At 45.7% G+C, this 13,555-nt stretch overlaps 1 protein-coding gene across 1 annotated transcript; it reads left to right on the top strand.

Moving 5' to 3' along the window:
* Positions 1 to 364: 364 nt before the first annotated feature.
* Positions 365 to 11,962, top strand: LOC134174899 (negative elongation factor B). The gene is made up of 13 exons (XM_062640233.1): positions 365 to 466; positions 590 to 753; positions 941 to 1,040; positions 1,736 to 1,966; positions 2,940 to 3,125; positions 4,953 to 5,065; positions 5,699 to 5,801; positions 6,743 to 6,838; positions 8,185 to 8,327; positions 9,271 to 9,377; positions 9,956 to 10,097; positions 10,918 to 11,026; positions 11,562 to 11,962. The coding sequence occupies exons 1-13, from the start codon at positions 365 to 367 to the stop codon at positions 11,697 to 11,699; spliced, it is 1,734 nt and encodes a 577-aa protein (XP_062496217.1). The 3' UTR covers positions 11,700 to 11,962.
* The last annotated feature ends 1,593 nt before the right edge of the window (positions 11,963 to 13,555 follow it).

Raw genomic sequence — 13,555 nt, 5'->3', positions numbered from 1 at the left:
TGAGGAGCTGCCAGATGCTGCTGTGGTCTGGCCAGTCCTGCTTTGCTCCCATAGAACCCACCCCCATGCCCTTTAATCCATGCAGGGGCTGCTTTGACATCTGGGACATAGGGGAAACATGGGACTGAAGGGCATTGCAGCAGCTCATGGCTGGGAATAGTGGAGAGCATCTGTTCTGCTTGGATATCCAGGTTTACAGGGGTCTGTCAACAGCAGCCCAACCTTAGAATGGTTTGGGGGTGTGGGAGGCTCTAAATCCATTAGATTTGACTAGATATTAGTTGCCACTATTAGTTTGCCACTAGATGTGGTGGGAATATGCCAAGGGTGTTTCTGCAGTGGATCAGACTGATGCAGCGCCGCCATGTACGCGGGGCTGCAGGAGCTGGGGGTGGCCAACGGCGAGGACCTGAAGGAGACGCTCACCAACTGCACGGAGCCGCTGAAGGCCATCGAGCAGTTCCAGGTGCGGTGGGACAAGGTGCCCGAGCGGCGGGGCCGGCGCTGCGGGGTGGTGGGAGAGCGGGAGGGCCCGAGGAGGGCTCTGCTCTGTGGGGTTTGTCCTTTCGCATGGTGTTTGTGTTGGCAGACAGAGAATGGGGTGCTGCTGCCCTCGCTGCAGTCGGCGCTGCCCTTCCTGGACCTGCACGGCACCCCCCGGCTGGAGTTCCACCAGTCGGTTTTCGATGAGCTGAGGGAGAAGCTGCTGGAGAGGGTCTCTGCCATCGCCTTGGAAGGGAAGGTCGAGGAGAGGTTTGTTAAGGCGTGCTTGTTTGCTTGGAGTGAGCTGGGAGGTCTGCGTGAACACGAGTTAGAGTGGATGAGTGACTTCTGCAAGGGCTGGGTTCTTCAGGGGTCAAGTTCTGGTGGCTTTGGGATGAGCCGCTTTGATGCTTAACTGTTATGTGGTACTTAGTCTCTTGCGCTTCTGTGTTTTCAGATACAAAAAGCTGGAAGATCTCCTAGAGAAGAGCTTTTCCCTGGTCAAGATGCCTTCCATCCAGCCTGTGGTCATGTGTGTCATGAAGCACTTGCCCAAGGTAAAGCCATCTCTGTTGTGCAGTTTCTCTTAGCTGTGCTGTTGGATGGGCTATGTGCTCCATCTGCAGCCAAATGCAAGTGTTAGGAGCTGGCTGAAGGTTTACTACATTATCTGGTAATAGAGTAATTCAAAAAGCATTTTACATTTTCATAGTTAGATGAGGCTATTTCCCAGCTTTATTCAATATAGGCAGCTTCCTAAACGTTGTCAAGTTCACTTACAGGTGAAGGTTTCCACAGCTGATGTAAAGACAACTGGAAAATGAGGTTTGAAGACCACAATTAGAGGAGTGACATTCAGATCTGTGAATGAAATCTCAGAGTAGCCTTACTAAGAGCATCGTATTGTACTTACGGTAATGGCTTCAAAACTGCTACTGGAACTTTTGTAAGTTACTGGAACATCGTCCCAGATCTCAGCATCAGTGGTTTAAAGGAAGTCTTTTGTCCTCTGAAAGAAGTAAAGAAAAGCTTGGGGTGTCATTTTGTTGTTGAAAAAGTTAAGTGTCTGAGGACTGGCTTTTACAAGGGTAGGTGAGGCAAAAGATGAGTCTCATGCTGCCTGGTGTTAAATTGCATTCTTGTGCAGATTACCAGATTATGGTTTAGATGTCCTCTGCAGTCAGTTCCTTACTCCTTGCACAGTCAGGCAGGTGAGCTGCTCTGCACTTGGTAACTGCTCTGTTGATTTCAGGTCCCCGAAAAGAAGCTGAAGTTGGTAATGGCTGATAAGGACTTGTATAAAGCATGTGCAGTGGAGGTGAAGCGCCAGATTTGGCAGGACAACCAGGCTCTGTTTGGTGATGAGGTTTCTCCACTGCTGAAGCAATACATCCTGGAGAAGGAGAACGTTCTCTTCAGCAGTGACATTTCTGTCTTGCACAATTTCTTCAGTCCATCTCCCAAAACAAGGCGTCAGGGAGAGGTAAGGACAAGGTAACCCCTGTCAACAGGCTTGTTAGTGGAATTCACCAGCTTGCAGTCCACCTCAGCAAATAACGGTGTCCATTTCACCCACTCAGCTTCGTTACTGAAGCTGTTTAAGGAGAAAAAGTATTTGCCAGAAGTACCAAGCTGATTCTTCCTACATCTCTTGATGTAACTGTAGTTACTCAGTGCTGAGCAATAACTCATTAATGTTCTGAGCTGTTTATGTGCTTTAAAAAAAAAAAGGCAAGGCCAAATTTCCTTTGTTGCTTAGTGTTGCTTTAATACATCTCAGCTGTTTTAAAGGCTGAGGTTCTCTATCAAATCAGTTTGAGTATATTAAATTGCTTTTCTTGAGGATGTAGACCAGCAAAAACTTTAGTTATTCATTTATTTTGCACAAATGGAAAGGGACATGGCAAATTGAAGCGAAGGCATTCAGAGAGGTTGCTGTTTGAATGGCATTACAGGAGGTGTCTGAGCTGATCCAACACTCAGCCACAGGAAGGGCAGGGGCTGCTCCTCTGTACCTGTAGCTCTAGTGCTTGTCACCCTGATTCAGCTCAATAATTGCTATGGAAACTCTAGCAAATAAAACCAGTGAGTAATTTTCCAAGAGAGTGAGTTGGATCCACTCAGAGAAGCAATCAGCTGTTTCTGTGACTCATCAATAACAGGTACTGCTTCTTTCACATAGCTGAGCACCTTATTCTACAAATGCTTCAATTTCCTTTGGCAAGAGAACCTTTTCTGGGCATTTTCTATTTCATTATGGCTATGAAAGATTTGGTGAACATATCTTGAACAAATGCTCTTGGAAATCTTGGTATAAATAGTTCCTTTCCAGGAGCTCCTCTCAGTGCAGATGGTTCAGTCTCAATAAATCAGATAAAAGAAAGAAGTCACATTGTGTGTGTGTGAAATAACAGCATCTCTTGGTAATGAGTGCACATTTTTTCTGCTTTGTTTAGGTGGTTCAGAAGCTGACCCAGATGATAGGGAAGAACGTGAAGCTCTATGACATGGTGTTGCAGTTTCTGAGAACCCTGTTCCTCCGCACAAGGAATATTCATTACTGCACACTACGGGCAGAGCTCCTCATGTCACTGCACGACCTGGAAATCAGTGAAATCTGCACTGTTGACCCCTGTCATAAGGTATTAATCATGTGGGACACATGAGAGCATTACTGGAGAATTTTGTTTCACCTGTACCTGCTGCCCAGAGAGAAGGTGACTCCTCTCTGTGAAGAGAGCTCAGACCTTGAATGCAAAAGTCATCTTAAATTCCTTGGAACTTAGGTGAAAATCTCATGTTGGTTAACCAGCAGCTTGCTTTCATTTCATAACCCATAAATCATTCAAGTTTATGGTACTTGTGGAGTGGTAAGAACAAAGCCTAATCTGACCTATGGAGATGCTGCAAAAAGTGATCAAAAACATTAGCCAGATCCAGGTTCTTAATCAGATCTTGCTTCCTTCCCTGCTGTGCTGGGTGTGATACACTCCATCTGTTGCTAAACTTGTGTGTAACAATACATACTTTGGATCTTGAAGTATAAGAAAATATTAAAATGTTAGGAGGTAACAGCTGTGTTAATGTCACACCAGGATCTTGTTACAGTCTTTGTCCATAGTTAACATCACTCTGATCTAGAACAAGGCCTTTTCTCTCGAGTAAAATTGCTGTTTTATGTGTATTCTGCTTATAGAGATTATATCCTAGAGTGACAATAAATGTTACCGCATTCTTTTTAATGTCTTCTGATCAAGACTCCCAAAATCAGTATGCAGGCAGTGACTGGCTAGAAAAGGAAAGTTCTTATTCAAGCTACAGATCATTTTTATCAACCTCATTTTGCCACTGCAACATGCAGTTACTGCTGCAAGGCAGGGAGCCTGCTGAAAGCATTGCAGCAAATTCAACAAGTTGTTCTTGCTGAATTGTTGTGGGAAAATACTGTAATGTATCTATTGTTTTCTGTTTCACTGTAAAATACATATTGTTTTCTGAAAGGGGAGAAAAAGCCCTTGATTTTGAGTCAAATAGGATGTTTGACTGTCTTTTTCCATTTTGATAGTACAGCTATAAAGCAGAAGCACCTCCACTGTTAATATCCCCTACTTAGAAGGTGGGAGTGGTATTGCAGTAGCTAAAATATCCTTGCTGTTTTTGCTAAGTGCTGCTGCTTCTTTCTTGGTCTCCTGCTTGTGTAAATCCACATTGACCCATTGGCCTGGGCAGTGGTGTATTTTATACATGCCTGCTCCTTGATTGCCAGGGAATGCTTTTCTTGACATTGCTTTGTCCTCTTTTTGGGGTTTGTATTTCTGACCTCCAGTATTTGTGACCAGCTTGGTACTGTACCTAAGTGTATTATTAAAGTGTATTAATGCCACATATTTGGAGGTCATAGAATCCCAGACTGGTTTGTGTTGGAAGGGACCTTAAAGCCCATCCAGCTCCAACCCCTGCCACGGGCAGGGACACCTTCCACTAGAGCAGCTTGCTCCAAGCCCCTGTGTCCAACCTGGCCTTGAACACTGCCAGGGATGGGGCAGCCACAGCTTCTCTCAGCACCCTGTGCCAGCGCCTCAGGACCCTCCCAGGGAAGAGCTTCTGCCTAAGAGCTCATCTCAGTCTCCCCTCTGGCAGGTTAAAGCCATTCCCCTTGGCCTGTCCCTGCAGGCTCTTGTCCAAAGCCCCTTTCCAGGTTTCCTGGAGCCTCTTTAGGCACTGGAGCGGCTCTAAGGTCTCCCCTTAAGGAGCCTTCACTTCCAGGCTGAACCAGCCCAGCTCTCTCAGCCTGGCTCCGGAGCAGAGCTGCTCCAGCCCTCGCAGCATCTCCATGGCCTCCTCCCTCCACATCCCTCCTGTGTTGGTGGTCCCAGTCGTTCTGAGCCAGATTTGTCTGACATGGTGTATCTTACTGCTGGTTTCATGAGAGGCTGTGCTTCATAAAGCTTTCTCTGTTTCTCTGACAGTTCACCTGGTGCCTTGATGCTTGCATTCGGGAGAAGTTTGTAGACAACAAGAGAGCTCGGGAATTGCAGGGATTTCTGGATGGGGTGAAGAAAGGACAAGAACAAGTGTTGGGGTACGGTGCTTGGGCTGTTTATTGGGAAATTGAATAAGTAGCCTGTCAGTCACAGCATCTGGCAGGTATTGCAGTTGCTAATTCTTCCCCAGACCTCACTGACAGCCAGTTGCTCTTCTGTGCAGTCACATCCAGTACATCCACAAGCATTAATGCACTAGGGCATAGCCAAGCACATTGTGGCAACACACCTTGTATTAAATTACCACTCTTTGAGTCTCCCCTGTGGCCTGTGGTAACTGACTGTGGGAGCTCTGTGTGATTTCAGTGCAGAAGACTTGTAGTAATTGTTTTCAGATAACATTCAATTTGAAGAAGTAACATTAATGGTGTTTTTACAAGGCAGGAGAAGGTTCATCAGGTGGATAGCTGTAGGTAACAAAAGAGAGAACCTCAGGTTTTACGTTATCATAGTAAGGGTATTGTTACAGTACTTGCCCTTTGTCTACCTACATGCACACGCACACACGTACACTACTTTGATGTAATATCTGATAGTTGACAGGATGGCAACAAAGAGTGGGCTCAGATATCTTCATTTAGTGAAACACATGTTCAGGAAGCTGGGTCTGGAACTGTATGGTTGGGGTCTTTGTTTTGTATGACACATAGTTGATTTTTACTTCTTCTCAGGGACTTATCAATGATCCTGTGTGATCCCTTTGCCGTTAACACCTTAGCCTTGAGTACCATAAGGCACGTGCAAGACCTGGTTGGGCAGGACACCTTACCCAGGGTGAGTGTTGCAGCTTGTGTTCCTAATCTGAACTGTAGTTTTAACTGAATAGCATCCGTAAACACAGGACTGGTGCTGTAGAAGTACATTTAAGTTCTCAAATGCACGTGTAAACTGAGATAAGGGAAACAAGATGCTCCCTCTCCATCTGCAGCATGTATCACAGAGCTCTGCAGGAGCGCTGTTTGGAGACAGGCGTTTTGGAGCTCTCTGAAATGACTATGAATTCTTTGCAGAGCTCATTCTATCCTAACAGCTATGCACACATAGAATAGGTGCCTTCCTGCTTTGTCCTTCCATCAGTTTGCCTAATAGCAGCAGCCTTTTGTCCCCACCATGGTAAATACAGAGGATTAGTTTACACTGTTCTGGTCTGTTGGCTGTGGTATAATACACTTCCTGCAAGCAGTCACTGCAGGAGGTGCTTAAATTAAGCTAATAGCGAAAGGAATGTAACCTTACAGGTGTCTAAACAGTGTAAGGCATTTGGTGGGTTTATCCCTGAGTTAAATTTGATTGTTGGTTTGAATAACTTCCAGTGTAAGATTGAAAATTGTCTTGGTTTCAGGGCACAATATAACCAAAACCCCATTGTCCTCCTTATACTTTCTCCTCCTTACTTCTGCTGAGATGACATGATTTGTCTTGTCACCCGTTATATTTCAGTGTACTGATTTGGCTTTACACCTTTAAAAATAAGGTCAGATTGGCTCCATACTTCTTGGTGCATTCTCAAATATTACTAAAACCCACAAACCATCAGGTGTGTCTGTTATTTGAGTCCCATTTGAGGAATCAGTTGTCAATAAATGGGAGAACTGAATGCCCTTAGCAGTCTTGGAGAGCTTTGAATGTAAAGCACCACTTCCAAGTCAATATCTGTATGTGCAAGTTGTGGAAGATCAAAACAGCTGTTTTTGTGCTCCCCTTAAAAATCCAAGGAAAGCCCAGATATGCTGCTGCTCCTCAGGATGCTGTCTTTGGGCCAGGGGGCCTGGGACATGATTGACAGTCAAGTCTTCAAGGAACCAAAAATGGTGAGTCATTTTGATGTGTAGAATTTAACACATTTAATGAAACAAATTTAGAGTTGATCATTATTTTATTGCATCCCTGATTTAACATACCTCCCATCACAGCTTCCTTAGACAAAGCATGTAAGTGGTCACAGCAGCAGCTTAAGCAGGCACACTGTAAGCTTACTTACCCGCTTAATTTAGCTTAATTTACTTGCTTTTTTCTTTACATGAATGCCTGGCCCTGCTGTTTTAAATCAGACTGTACCTATGTTAGGTTCTGCACTGGGTGCTCATTGATCCTGGCAACACAACTGCGTACAGAACGTTATTCCTGGATGCATCACTACACAACTGATGCATTTGTAAAACACATCTTGGATAAGCAAAGAGGGATTTCAGAGGCTGGTCTGAAACTGGAAGCAGTGTAACAGCTTTTCATTGAGATGAAGAAGTTGTTCCCTTCCAGCTGTCTTATAGCAATGTTTTGTACTGCCACATTTAGCTACAGTCTTTCCTGCTTTGGAAATACTTTTCCAAAGGGCAGCTCTGATGTAGTTTGGGAGCTGGTATGTTCAGCTGGTGACAGGAAACTGCGCACCAGGGCTGTTTCTCAAGAGAAACTTGCTGTTTCTGTTCTGTACTATAAAGCAGCAAATATCTACCTAGGGGGGCATTTGAAGGCTCCAAAATATATATTACAGGTTGACTGCATGTTTAAATTTACCACAGGGTGTGCATTCATCCTGAGATTGTAACACTGAGTGTGACTGATTTGACTTGCAGAGGGGCTCTCATGAATCTCTTAGAAAGGAACTGTGAAGCTTTTCCTGAAGGGAATCTCTGAATCTGTATTTAAAATCTGTTTTATCTGTTATTGTCACAAGCTGTAACTTCCCATTCTGTGAATATCATACAACACAGGCTGATCCGCCTTGTGTGAGGAGCTGCTCTTTATTGTTGCTCTTCTAGCTGTGCACTGATCCCTGTCAGCTTAGGGAATGGACAAAATGATTTGTTATTGTTGATAAAAGCAGTTGGTATCATCCTTAACATGCAGTGCTTGCAGCAGCATTGGGAAAGGTCTCACAGAAGAAATGCTAAGTAATTGTCAAGAGAAAGGAGTTGAGCAGGAGTATTTCTACAGATGAGGTGAAGTAGTTTTCCAAATTACCAGTGGAACATGTGGAAATGAATTGCTTAAGAATTTTGACTAGAACTGGAAAGTGGAAGCTTGTTTTCCCAAGTGTAGGATGGGGCTCATGCGAGTGCCTCACTGTCTGTTACAGCACTCTGGGACCATTAGGTGGCATGAGGTGACTGATGAAAGCATTGTTCTTTTCCCTCTCTTCTTCCATCCCTCCAAGGAAGTTGAGTTGATCACCAGGTTCTTGCCTATGCTGATGTCCTTTGTGGTGGACGACCAGATGTTCAACGTAGATCAGAAACTGCCCTCAGAGGAGAAGGGACCAACTCCCTACCCCAGCACCATCCCTGAAGCTTTCACCAAGTATGTAACCTGCCTTACTGATTTTGTGTTGTTACATAGAGTGTTGCTACCAAAGCAGAGCAGCAAGGAGCCAGCCAACAGACAGGGGAAGATACTCTTTGTGGTAAAATGAAGACTTCCTTGGGGTAAGATTTAGTGCCAGTTAATCAGACCTGAACTTCTCCTTTAGCAGAACAGGTTTCCATTATGTTCCTCAAGTAAAATCTACATAAAGTAATATTTCTTGTAGTAACCATTCTTTTGGCAGGTTGAATATGGAAGTATTTGGTGTTGCTGCTTCCAAATACACTGCTTGTGTAGCTTCCCAAGCAGTGAACAAGGAGTGAGTGATACTTGGGTGCAGCTGGATGAGTGCCTGTGCTTGGTTCTGAAGAGGGCTGTTGTAAATTGTGAAGTTGGCATTTTTGTCACACACTCATGCTCTGTTGATAAGCTGACACTCCAGGGGCCTCAAAAAGATAAAGAAAACCTTTTTGTGCTCTCTGGTATTCAGATCTTGCACTAATTTCCAGCACAGCTCTTACCAGCATGCCAGAATCTGGAGTTGTATCCTCAGGGTTGTATTCTCTGCTATGACAGTGCTGGTATTTGACCTGATTTTGTTATAACAAAACAATATTGGGTTTTATGTAATTTTTGAGCATTTGGGCTGCTTCTGAAACCCATTTTGAAGAGCACTTTGATCATAAATAATATTCTAAATGCTGGTAATCAAATCCAACTGTTTGATTGCAAGACTGTGCTGTGTTTGTTGAATGGTAGATTTTTCTGGACCATGGTAGTGAACACAGTGATCATCATGTGCTCAGTCACTGAGTAGCTGCTCTTCAGTGGGTCCGAGGTTGGCCACTGCTGTAAGTGCTTGGTGTGGTATTTTAAGCCCTCTTAATACAGAATTTATTTTAGCTTTATTCATTAAGAAACTTTCCTTCTACCATAACAGATTCTTGCAGGAGAACAGAATAGCTTGTGAGATTGGGCTGTATTACGTCCTTCACATCACTAAACAGAGGAACAAGAATGCTTTCCTTAGGCTCCTGCCAGCACTAGGTAAGTTTTTGTCTCTGTAAGTTTTTTGTCTTCTGTAGCTGTTTGCCAGGACACCCAGGAGGCAAGCAAACCTGGAGTGAAAGTGATTTCAGCATCAAAGACATGATGTCCTGCCTTTGGCTCTTCTAGTGACTTAGTTGTAAGGCCCTGCAGAGGTGGTTGGTCTTTTTTTGTCTGCAATTAGGATACTTCTCTGCTGATCTGAGAACTTAGGGGCAGTGGCTGATGGTCAGTAGTTCCTTAGATCATTTGTCAGCTCATTTACATGCGTGGTTTGCATCTGCTCCCTGTGGGGTCTGAGGAGTGTAGGAGAGGGATGTGGCCATGAGCAGAGGATGCTGGAGCAGGGGACTTTGTGATATTGGCAGGAGCAAGACTTCAGCCTTGCTGAAGACATGGCTTTCTGTGTATTCTCACCTCTCTGTTCCTAATCTTTTATGTCTGAAAGGTCAAAGCCACCTGCCTAGGCTACATGTTTGAAAAGGGAATCTCACTGCAAAGTTTTCAGCAGGAACATCTGCTCTGTAACCAGGTTTTGGTACCTGTGTCTCAGTCTGTTTCCTTTTCATGTTATACAGTTGAAACATTCAGTGACTTGGCCTTTGGTGATATCTTTCTGCATCTGCTTACTGGAAACCTCACGCTGCTGGGTGAGGAATTTGCACTTGAGGAGTTCTGCACCAGTCTCTTTGACAACTTCTTTCTCACTGCCAGCTCAAAGTAAGTTGGATTTTCCTTGGGGGAAAGTGAGGGAAATGAGTTTGCAGGATACCTGAGAGAGGTTGTACTGCTTTGAACTTTAGTTCTGGTTCAGCAAACTCTTCACGTACAGTGGGAATGTTGCCCTAATGCTGTTCTTCTTTAAGGAAACGCTTATATTTTGTGCCCGAGTTTTTATCAGCAAAACTGGGAAGTGGCACAGGTTGCCCAGAGAAGCTGTGGATGCCCCACAGATTAATTCAGATTTATGAATTATTACCTAAACTGTAACTCATTATTCCTAAATTGCAGTTGCAAAAGACAGTATCCATCCTGTTTCTCAGTAGCTCTGAAGATGAAGAGCCAGCTTAGCTCTTTGCATACAGATAATCTGTTTGTTAATTCAGTGGTTCAGGTGGAGACCTGCAGCCCAGCTCCAACCCCCAGGAGGCTTTCCCAAAGTGACCAGGGCTGCTGTTCAGGCACAGCAGCACATGCTGCCGCCACCCCTTCCACACAAACTGAGACACAAACATCCTCCTGCATGTGCAATGTGGCCTGTCCAGCAGAGACCAGCTGCTGCCACGTGCTGTGCTCAGTATTTCCCCCTCCTTCCTCATGGGTGCTCCAGTTCACTCCTGTTGAAGAATTACCTGAATTCCTTGAAAGTCTAAGGCAGAGTTAGTACTCTGTAGCACACAGGCTACAGTTCTCAGGTGTCTGGAAAAATTACAACAGTCTGTGGGGGTGTGAATTATTCTGGTGCTGTTGCTGTAGCTCTGTTGTTCTCAAGATGGTGTTTGTTGATATCAGCTCCTCTGCTTTAAATTGCTTTTTGCAGAAAGGAGAATGTACACAGACATGTGCTAAGGCTGCTGCTTCATCTGCATCACAAAGTGGCACCTGCCAAGTTAGAGTCTCTCCAGAAGGCTTTGGAACCCACCAAGCAGGTAAGAAAGGAAGCAGGAGAAAGGGAAAATTAATAGCAAATGAAAGCAGCTTCCTTTCCAGACATTGCTTAATGGAACATGTGCTCTGCTTTCCAACTGTACCAAGATTTGTGTTAATTAGCTTGGAACTTCCTCTTTCTCTGTTGCTTTGTGTTAAAACACACAGGGTAATTGCATGCTTAGTGTTGTAGTTCATAGTGACTAGAATCATAGACTGGTTTAGGTTGGAAAGGGCCTTAAGATCATCAAGTTCCAACCCCCTGCCATGGGCACAGATGCCTCACATTAGGTGATGTCACCCAAGGCTCTGTCCAGCCTGGCCTTGAACACTGCCAGGGATGGGGCAGCCGCAGCTTCTCTGGGCACCCTGTGCCAGCGCCTCAGCACCCTCACAGGGAAGAGCTTCTGCCTTAGATCTAACCTGAACTTCCCCTGTTTCAGTTTGAACCCATCACCCCTTGTCCCATCACTATACTTCCTGATGAAGAATGAAGTATAACTCTTCTGTTTGTTCCTCCTAATTCTCATTCTACAGAGTGGGGAAGCTGTGAAGGAGCTTTACAACCAGCTCACTGAGAAACTGGAGCTTCGGAAGCCAAGTCCAGCTGAAGTGACTGAGACCCCCTCCATGGAGCTGCCCCTGCCCACTGTGCCCACACCAGCCTCACGCTGAGCTCTCCCTGAGTGACACAGGAGAGGAACTAACCTTGTGCTCTGCAGCGTGAAGGCACTGTGCTGCCTTTCAAGTGTCTCTGCCTACGGGGTGGAAACCAAACCAAAAGCCATTGAAGCTCTTTCAGGAAACACTGCAGTTTACACCACCCCACTGGCTCTTGCTGGTTAGAAAACTCTGTATGCAGTGCATTGCAAAGGTTTACTTTTCTTAAAGATAGAGTGTCGTCTTTTAGATTCACTTTAAAATCTGACTTTGGGGTTCAGTTTTGTTTTTTTTTACTTCCCAAAAAAAAGGCGTATTTTTAAGCTTGGCATCTTGTATTTTTAAACTCTCCTTTAAGAGCTGATCAATGAGTGTTTAGCTCTGTTATAGTTGAGCAGGTAGTGTGAACTCCGACAGGCTAACCATAACTTTCTTCATAGAATCCCAGCCTGGGTTGGGTTGGAAGGGACCTTAAAGCTCCTCCAGCTCCAACCCCTGCCACGGCCAGGGACACCTTCCACTAGAGCAGCTTGCTCCAAGCCCCTGTGTCCAACCTGGCCTTGAACACTGCCAGGGATGGGGCAGCCACAGCTTCTCTGGGCACCCTGTGCCAGCGCCTCAGCACCCTCACAGGGAAGAGCTTCTGCCTAAGAGCTCATCTCAGTCTCCCCTCGGGCAGGTTAAAGCCATTCCCCTTGGCCTGTCCCTACAGGCCCTTGTCCCAAGCCCCTCTCCACGTTTCCTGTAGCACCTTCAGGCACTGGAGCTGCTCTCAGGTCTCCCCTTCAGGAGCCTTCTCTTCTCCAGGCTGACCCAGCCCAGCTCTCTCAGCCTGGCTCCAGAGCAGAGCTGCTCCAGCCCTCGCAGCATCTCCATGGCCTCCTCTGGCTCTCTGGATAAGATGTTCACAGAAAGAAATGTCAGAGGAGAAAAGCTCCACTGATACCATTCCCTGTTTGAGGTTTTAGCTCTTCTGATGCATGGTAGGACATGCTGCATTAGTCAGAGATGCCCACCACTGTCACCAGACCAAGCAGCAGTCAACAGCCAACTTCTCAGCTAGGCTCTTGCAAAGGAGGCCAGAGACTGAATCATTCTCTCCCCTTTTCTCCAAAGGAGTAGCTTGAAATGAGTCCTGGAGCCAGTGGGGGAAGAGAAAACCAAGACACTAGCACATTCCCCAGTGACAAAAGAGTTTGAGTGTAGGTGGGGTAAAATTCTGTCATTGAAAACATAGCCTGTTCTTCATGGCCTTTTTTTGTGTTGCTATCTGTACTGCTACAGTTAATTCCTGTTCTACTGTTACCACAGCCCCAGGTAGAGTGTGCAGGAAGCTGGACATGGGAGAAGAATGGGTTGGGCTAGTTTACAATGCACTTTACGTGGATTTCAGCAGGTACCATGTGCCTGAAGAGTGTCTTGCCAGTCCCCCGTAAGCAGGAAGCTGTCTGCATGGCATACTCTGAATGGCAGAGTAATTCAGGTAGGAAGGCACCTCTGAGGATGTGTGGTCCTGACTCGGAGCAGGACCAGCCTTGGTGAGGTTGCCCAAGAGCAGGACTTTGTATTTACCTTTACCTTTGAGTTTCATGAGGTTTCTGTTGGGTCACTTGTCCAGCCTGTTGAGGAAGGGGGTCCTTTTGAACAGCCCTGCCCCATGTGTCAGCCGTGCCCGCAACCTGGTGTCCTTTGCTGAGGCTGTGTTCTGTCTTCAGGCTCTAAATAGAGGCAATGAAGGATATTAGCCCAATTGATGCCCCCTGAGGAATGCTGTGAGTAGTGGGCTGCCAATGGGGCTTCGTGCTATAGCTCACAGCCCTCTGAGGGTATCCTGCCTGGTTCCATGCAGCCATCTGAACTGTCTCAAGGTG

Source organism: Pezoporus occidentalis, unplaced genomic scaffold, assembly GCF_034315485.1.
Source record: "Pezoporus occidentalis ecotype Australia unplaced genomic scaffold, CSIRO_AGI_Poc_V1 ctg64, whole genome shotgun sequence".
NCBI lineage: Eukaryota > Metazoa > Chordata > Aves > Psittaciformes > Psittacidae > Pezoporus > Pezoporus occidentalis.
Note: the sequence above shows the minus strand (reverse complement) of the source record. Positions and strands in the feature narration are given on the sequence as shown.